Consider the following 7,716-nt stretch of genomic DNA (forward strand, 5'->3'; position numbering starts at 1 on the left):
CTATCAGAGCAATAACTTCGTTCTTAAAATCTACTGCATTACTTCCTTTTGAGTTAACTGTTGTCTCTCTAACTTGACCTTGAGGGCGCTGTGCGCAACTCGGCTTGATATTTTGTGACGTGTGAATAACTTTACCAACGGGGTTTAAGTGTAATTGAAGTAGTTAATTTTTTATGATATAGCAAATTTAAGTTCAAATCTCTGCAAAGAGAGATACTTGCATTTAATTATGATATATAAAAAAGAGTAGAACACATGAAGCTGATAAATCATCAAAAGGGTTTACAAGCTTACCTTGCCATCAATGTTTTAAATAACATTTTTGAATTCTTGGCTCTTCTAAGCATGACAACATTCAAAGTTTGAATCTATATAACTATTTTTACTATTTTTGTCTATGTAACTTATTATTTGTTATCTGTCCTTTCTTTTAAATAATATTTCATGCTATGTTAGATGACATAGTTGTATAATTTCAATCATTCTTCATATCATCAAGCATTTTATTTTTATTTATGTGTGTTCCTTCTTATCTATTTACTAACGTTTTTTTTCTCTTTGTTTATTTATTTTTAATATTAGATACTTTATCTTTTTATAGTTGTTAATCCTTTTATATCTCCCACATTCCATCTACACTTTTTGGATATTTCATGTAATAATGATTTTAAAATAGGATTAATATATAATTTGGATGCTAAACTATCAATTCAAGGATGATTTGAATCCTAAATTATTATTTAATACATTTTGAAAATTAAATAATTAAAATTGATGTTATTTCATTCCTATTGTTAAATTAAAGCAAGCATCCATTATTTTTTTAAAAAAATGAGGCTAATATGGAATTTTCTTTAAAGGAGGGTAGGAGAGAAAAAGAGACTAGAATTTGATAAAAATCGCATATTAAACATCATTGTTTTTTTTAAATAACAAATGTTTGTTTTAATTTAATGGTGGGAGTAAAATTGCACAAACTTTAATTGTTTAAGGTTTAAAATATATTAAATAAGAGTTTGGGATTTAAATTATTTTTGAACTTATAATTTAAAGTTCAAATTGCACATTAACCTTTTAAAATTTAAAGATATTTTCTTTAAATCCTATATTTTTACATTAGATGATGCTATATTATATGCAAGAATACTCAAGGTTTCAGCTATGAATATAATCATTATTTTGAGTCTTATATATTTTTTAAAAAATAACAAACCCCATTGTTAAAAAAAAACGTTCACTCTAATTTAACAATGACACAAAATTGTACAAATTTTAATTATTTAGGATTTAAAATATATTGAATAAGAGTTTAAAATTTAAATTACTTCTAGACCTATAATTTGAAGTCCAAATTGCATATTAACTTTTTAAAATATGAAGATATTTTCTTTAAATCCTATATTTTTACATTAAATGATGCTATATCATATATAAGAATACTCAAGGTTTCAGCTATGAATATAGTCATTATTTTGAGTCTTATATATTTTTAGCCCAACATGAGAATACCTCCTTTATATTAGTTGACTGTTTCAGTCTTTCTGATTTTATATACTGCATGGGTTTGGAAAATTTATATCAAAGCAAACACCTTGGGGAATGATCTTACTATAAAGATCTCTCTACTAGGTCCCTTATATTATTGGTTTTAGGCAAATGATAATTTTTTGTTTGGTACAAGGGCAAATGATAAATTGATTTTAGGGATTTTTCCTTCTTCATGCATCTCCGTACATGCTTGGTTTTTTTTTTTTTTAAATAAGATTCTCTTGTCACCCTCTTTTTGCTTGCACTCTTTGAAATTCATATATGAGCTCATGAAATGATAAGATGTGGCTTACTGTCCGCAAGGCACACCTAATAGGATGGCCATCTTCCCTTGCTGTTACATATAATAATGTTGAATGGTTCTAATATTTGTTTGGTTTGCTGCTGAATGATTTGAACTTATCGTAACTTTTCTTTTAAAGGTAATATGAATTTCTTGTAGTGAGTGTGACAATTAAACATTCTCCACTATTTGTAACTTCTATGCTATGGACATCACACAAATGTTTTTCCAAGTTTTATAGTTTTTATTTTAAAAAAATTATATACAAAATATCCATCAAACCTTGCAATTATTGACAATGCAAAGATAATCTATAAAATAAGTTCATTTATATTAGCTTAATGATCAAGTCAACTTATCTAATTTTATATAGGGTAAAAGAGTAAAAATATTTATAAAGTGATCAGCCACGAGCACCCAATATCTTAAGGTGAGAAAAAGAATAAAAATACTTATAATATTACATGGATGGATGTAAAAGTAATCAGACTGTTAACTTTGACCTAACGCTGTTAACTTTGACCGTTAAATATTGATTGTGCATGTCATATATCAGTCTTTGCTTATGTGAATTAATAAAGGGACAAAAATACCTATGAAGTCATAGGTCAGGAGCAAAAATATCCATAACGTTATCATAGTTGGTGCAAAAGTAATCAATATATTTAATCCCTTATATATTGACCATTTAGCTGACATCTAAGCAAAAGTTGACTATTTTTTCACTAATGTAGATAAAAATTATTCCTATATAAAATTCTCTAGAGGTTAATTGGTCATTGTATGAATATCGTGTGAGAAAATATCATTTTGATTGAATATCAAACCAAGTCGCTTGTCACTTGTTTCTTTGCAACAGTGGCGAAAATCATTTGAAAATTTTGAACTTATCATAAATGCAATTGCTTAATATGACAATGTTCTTAAGCTAAATATGTTTAGTTTCGATCTTTAATTTTATACAACCTATCTCATTATGTTAAATTTTAGGTTTTGCAAACAAGAAAAATGAGTGAAGAGAGAGAAAGGAAAGGGACAAGATACATAGCAATAAAAAGAAACCAAGCGGCATTGAGTTTAATGGACTGATCATTATTACACCTATTAAAGTAACATTATATGTACTTATACGGTGATTGATTAACATCCATAAAAATTTATCTAAAAATATTTTGTCTACATCAATGAAAAAATAGTCAATTTCTACTTAGATGTTAGCTAAATGGTCAACTTTTAAGAGATTGAATAGATAGGTCACTTTTACACCAACTTTAATAACGTTATGGGTATTTTTGCTCTTGGCCTATAATTTTGTGGGTATTTTCTCTTCTAGCCAACGACTTCGTGGGTATTTTTACCCTTTTATTAGTTAACGTCAGCAAAAACTGACACATGACATGCACAATTAGCATTTAATGATCAAAGTTAATAGTGTTAGGTTAAAGTTAACGGTTTAATTAATTTTGTATTCATTCATATAACATTATAAGTATTTTTATTCTTTTTCTTACTTTAAAATATTATATGTCTGTGGCTGATCACTTTATAAATATTTTTATCCATTTATCCTTTTATATATTACATAGATTTGGTGCTTTAATTCAAAACAAGCCCCTTGGAGAGTGATCTTGCTGTAATTGGTAGCCAATTTACAAAATAAATTTCATGTAGTTTGAAGTTTTAGGGGACAAGACAGTTTTACTCATTCTTTGCCCTTCTAAATGTAGCCGCCATTTGTCCGCCATCCAGGTTCATTAATGCCAAGTTAATCTAGCCCGATTATCTGACCACCACATAAAAGGAGGGGACAAACTGCATTTTCTTTCCAACTAAAATTGACTTAATTGCTAGTTTGATTACAATTGAGGATTACATGTCATCTGACTAAAATTGACTTAAATAGACTAAAATAGAATACTATCGTCCATCCCTGGTTTCATTCTTCTGTTTCAGTTTGTTTAAATCAAGCATGGTCATAACAATTGGGTGGTTGAAAATGGACTTTCAGTTAAGATGCAGTACCGTTTTTGTGCGCTGCAACATAAACCTATTCGCAGGGATCTAGCTACAAAATGAGAAAGGTTTTTGACATTAGAATTCTTTCTCCTATTCTTTGATGCATGGCAACACAAATTTGGAAATCCTTGGAAGTTGTGCATTGATTTCTGTGGCTTAACTTGGGAAAACTGCGGATTTCTCTTCGCCGATTCAAGAAGATTGCTCGGAACAATCCTCATTTTTGCTATTTTCGTCACCAAATCCCGCATTTCAAAATTTTCTCCATTATTTTTCCATGAATTTCCCATCACTGAATGTTCTTGGAAGAACCATACCGCATGCTTCAGGAGACTCTTTGTTTTGGACGAGGCACAGAGTGGATAAAGGCGCTGAGTTCCGAAGTTTATTTACAATCTTAAACTCTGGGAAGGTCACAGAGGAAGCAGAAACATAATTGGTAAAAGAAAGGTGGGTATCTTAACCTCTTTCGTTGTTTTATTCTTTTAGAGTCCAGCCAGAATTCTTTTCTGTCTGCCTCAAATGGTTCCAGCTCCGTCTACTTTAGGGATTGGTTGTGATTCGAAATGAGTCAATCTCAATTATAATTTATATTATTTGCGTTATTTAAAGCATGGTTGCCAGTAGGGCTATTTCCATTTGTTGATTTCCCCTGATTCGACGGCACTTGGTAAGTCTTAGATATTGATGATCGAATGCATTTGGCCTTGTGATTATTAATTGACGAATGTTGGTGTCTTCTAGTCTGGACAAATGGCGGGCATGGATGTTTCGAAGTATGCTCATAGTCCCGTGCACAAGGCCTTAGTGTTGAAGGATTATGCCGGTCTCAGAGAGATACTAGCAGGTCTCCCACGACTTGGAAACCCGTATGAGATTCACACCGAGGCAGAGTCAATAGCTGAGGAAGAGAAGGCTGAGGCTATCTCTGTCGTAGTTGATTACCGTGATGTTCCAAATCGCGATACTCCTCTTCACTTGGCTGCTAAACTTGGCGATGAAGTGGCCACTGAAATGCTTCTGGTTGCTGGGGCAAATAAAAATTTGAAGAACAAACAAGGGTTGAGTGCTCTTTCAGAAGCTATCCTCAATAACCAAGAGAAAGTTGGCTTGCTTATGGTTCGGTATTCTTGGAATCATTTAGATGAAAAATGGTATAGGAGGCTGCCTCGTTATATAGCTGCCATGCAAAGGATGAGAGATTTCTATATGGAGATTACGTTTCATTTTGAGAGTTCTGTAATTCCTTTCATCTCAAGGATTGCCCCTTCAGATACTTATAAAATTTGGAAAAGAGGTGGTAATATGAGGGCAGACATGACTTTGGCTGGTTTTGACGGTTTAAAAATCAAGAGGTCTGATCAAAGCGCCCTTTTCCTGGGTGATGACTTGGAAGATGGGAAGAAAGTGCCCGGGAAACTCTGTATGATTTCACACAAGGACAAGAAGGTCTTTACGTCTTCATCTCCTGGGACTCGACCAACTAATAGACAGGTAAGGCAAAAATTTAATAGAAAATCTCAGGATTCAATAGTAAATGTTGGTATTGATATGAGTCAAGCATTTCTGGTTCCCCAATTAACATGGAGACGAAAAGAGAGAAAAGAAATGGTGGGGCCATGGAAAGCTAAGGTGTATGAAATGCACAATGTGCATGTAAGCGTGAAATCTGTGAAGTGCCCTAGAGCTAAGAAAGATGATAGGGTGTCTAGCATTGAAAATAAAAGTGAGAGTGAAGATATTCAAGAAATTTTGACACAGGAAGAAAGAAAGCAACTGGAATGTGCACTTGCCCAAAACATGGATTCTTTGGAATCAAATAATGGAGATGGGTTTGATCATAAAAAAGAAGAAGAGAGAGACAAAAAAGAACATGGACGGAAAGAAAAGGGGACCAAGAAGGGAAAACACGTCAAAGCACCTTCAGTGGATTCTGGTAGCAGCAATTTTGATAAGGAAGGAAGTAGTGAGAGTGAGTATAAACGCGGAATGAGACCTAGCCTTTGGCTTTCGCCAAATTTTCCTCTAAAAGTTGAAGAGCTGTTGCCATTGCTGAATATTCTTGCAGATAAAGTTAAAACAGTTCGCCGTTTAAGAGAACTTCTTACGACAAAATTTCCAAAGGATACCTTTCCTGTGAAGGTGTGTTTTTTTCCCTTAATCATATCATTCGTTTGAGTCTTGCTGCAAATCGAGTTTTATTTCCTTATAAAAAAATACATTATCCATCATTTGTTGTTGTTGGATTATGGGAAGATATCGTGGTTTTCCTTGAAAGGGGAAATGTCTCTGAAAAAAAATATTCTTTTTCTTCCCTGAAAAACGGCGCAGGGAAGGGAAGTCCTTAAAAGTGAGCTGTGGGTTTGATACCCATATTCAAGCCAGAATTACTAGTGCTTATATAGTCCCTTAATTGTTATCCGTTCAAATTACTCTCTGGCGGCTTTGATGAACTAGAGAGCATGTAAATTGTAAACTCTCGCCCACCTTTAAAGGTACGGATTTTGCTTCCCTTAAGGTGCAAAATAAAGCAGATAGCAAGTTAACTCACCGGATAGTGTACTGATGGAATGCGACCATATGGGCTTTGCTTCTCTTATGGTCCAAAATACATTGTTCATATATCCTCCAATCTAGTTGATTTAGTGATTTCAGTGAGATGTAGATGAGGCAGTTAAGGGGAACCGGCAATCGGAAAATTTCGAACATGATTCTGAACTGAGCATGCTCTTCCCTACCTGTTCTCTCAGTTCCAGCCTCAATTTTTTTTTCTAGAAAGAGAATGTTGTTGAGAGGTCAATATCATTTTGTTTTCTTTCTTTACTAACATCTTATAATATAGGAAAGCTGAGAGGGCCTTGCTGTACCTTGCTTTTGCTTATGCTTATTCATTCCGCTTTTAGAGATTGAATGATCGGGAAACAGCAATGAATAACAGTAGGTCATGTAAGATATGCACGCCGTTAAAACTCTAGGAAAGACGGGCTGCTTCATGAATAAAGAACACTAGTTGTATAGATACCATATAACTGATTTCATGGCTTGAATACGGTACTTATCTGCATTAATACGTACCATGCAAGAAAAAAGAAGCATCCATTGATGCTTTATTTCTTTTCTTTTCTTTTCTTTTGACCAGCATTGATGCTTTATTTCTTGTCTTTACAATTTTAATCATGTTCATCGGTTACATTATCTTTGCTCAACTTTGTTTCTCACTTTTGTTTCCGATGAATGTAATGTATGATCATAAATCTATTTCATTGCCTTTGACATTCAGGTTGGAATCCCTGTGATTCCTACTGTTAGAGTATTGATTTCCTTTACGAAGTTTGAGGAATTACCGCCATTGGAAGAGTTCTCATCTGCCCCTTCAAGTCCAACTTCTGCTGATGATGAGAACCCTGCAGAACAACCCCATTCTTCTTCTTGGTTTCACTGGGGAAAGGCCTCTTCTGCTGATTCCAGTAGTGAAATTCAAGACGTTTTCGCTATTCCCTCGGATTATACTTGGACTAGCTTTGATCAAAAGGTAAAAAGTAAGGCCGAAAAGTCATAATCATTGAGGTTGTTGAATCAATGAGTAGGCTCCAGCTTCCAAGTGTTGTATACGATCGTGGAGAGTGCACGTTGAAGGATGCCTTGTAAGTCGTGGTTGTGGAAGAAACAGGAATTGGTTGCAGAAAATAATCCTCGAAAACTTGTTTAAAGGGTAGACCTATGCTGTCTTTGTGTAGTTTACACACACACGTAAACCGTACGATATCTAGTATTATCATATTAGATTTGAGCATATTAAAACTCAAGACTTTATATTTAAATGGTCATAGTCATAGCTTTTTTCAATATATGATTAACACCTGTTTGCA

The 7,716-nt window shown here is 33.4% G+C and overlaps 1 protein-coding gene across 1 annotated transcript; it reads left to right on the forward strand.

Annotated features, from left to right (window-relative positions):
* Window positions 1-3,779: 3,779 nt before the first annotated feature.
* On the forward strand, window positions 3,780-7,716 carry LOC129307903 (uncharacterized). The gene is made up of 3 exons (XM_054948850.1): window positions 3,780-4,297; window positions 4,592-5,989; window positions 7,128-7,716. The coding sequence occupies exons 2-3, from the start codon at window positions 4,601-4,603 to the stop codon at window positions 7,404-7,406; spliced, it is 1,668 nt and encodes a 555-aa protein (XP_054804825.1). The 5' UTR covers window positions 3,780-4,297; window positions 4,592-4,600; the 3' UTR covers window positions 7,407-7,716.

Source organism: Prosopis cineraria, unplaced genomic scaffold, assembly GCF_029017545.1.
Source record: "Prosopis cineraria cultivar Desert tree isolate PC_DT_omini unplaced genomic scaffold, ASM2901754v1 PC4, whole genome shotgun sequence".
Lineage (NCBI taxonomy): Eukaryota > Viridiplantae > Streptophyta > Magnoliopsida > Fabales > Fabaceae > Prosopis > Prosopis cineraria.

Excerpts from the sequence above, each read along its gene's own strand:
- LOC129307903 (XM_054948850.1), top strand. The coding sequence starts at position 4,601 with ATGGCGGGCATGGATGTTTCGAAGTATGCTCATAGTCCCGTGCACAAG. Across the intron at positions 5,990-7,127 it reads AGGATACCTTTCCTGTGAAG|GTTGGAATCCCTGTGATTCC; the intron begins GTGTGTTTTTTT and ends TTTGACATTCAG.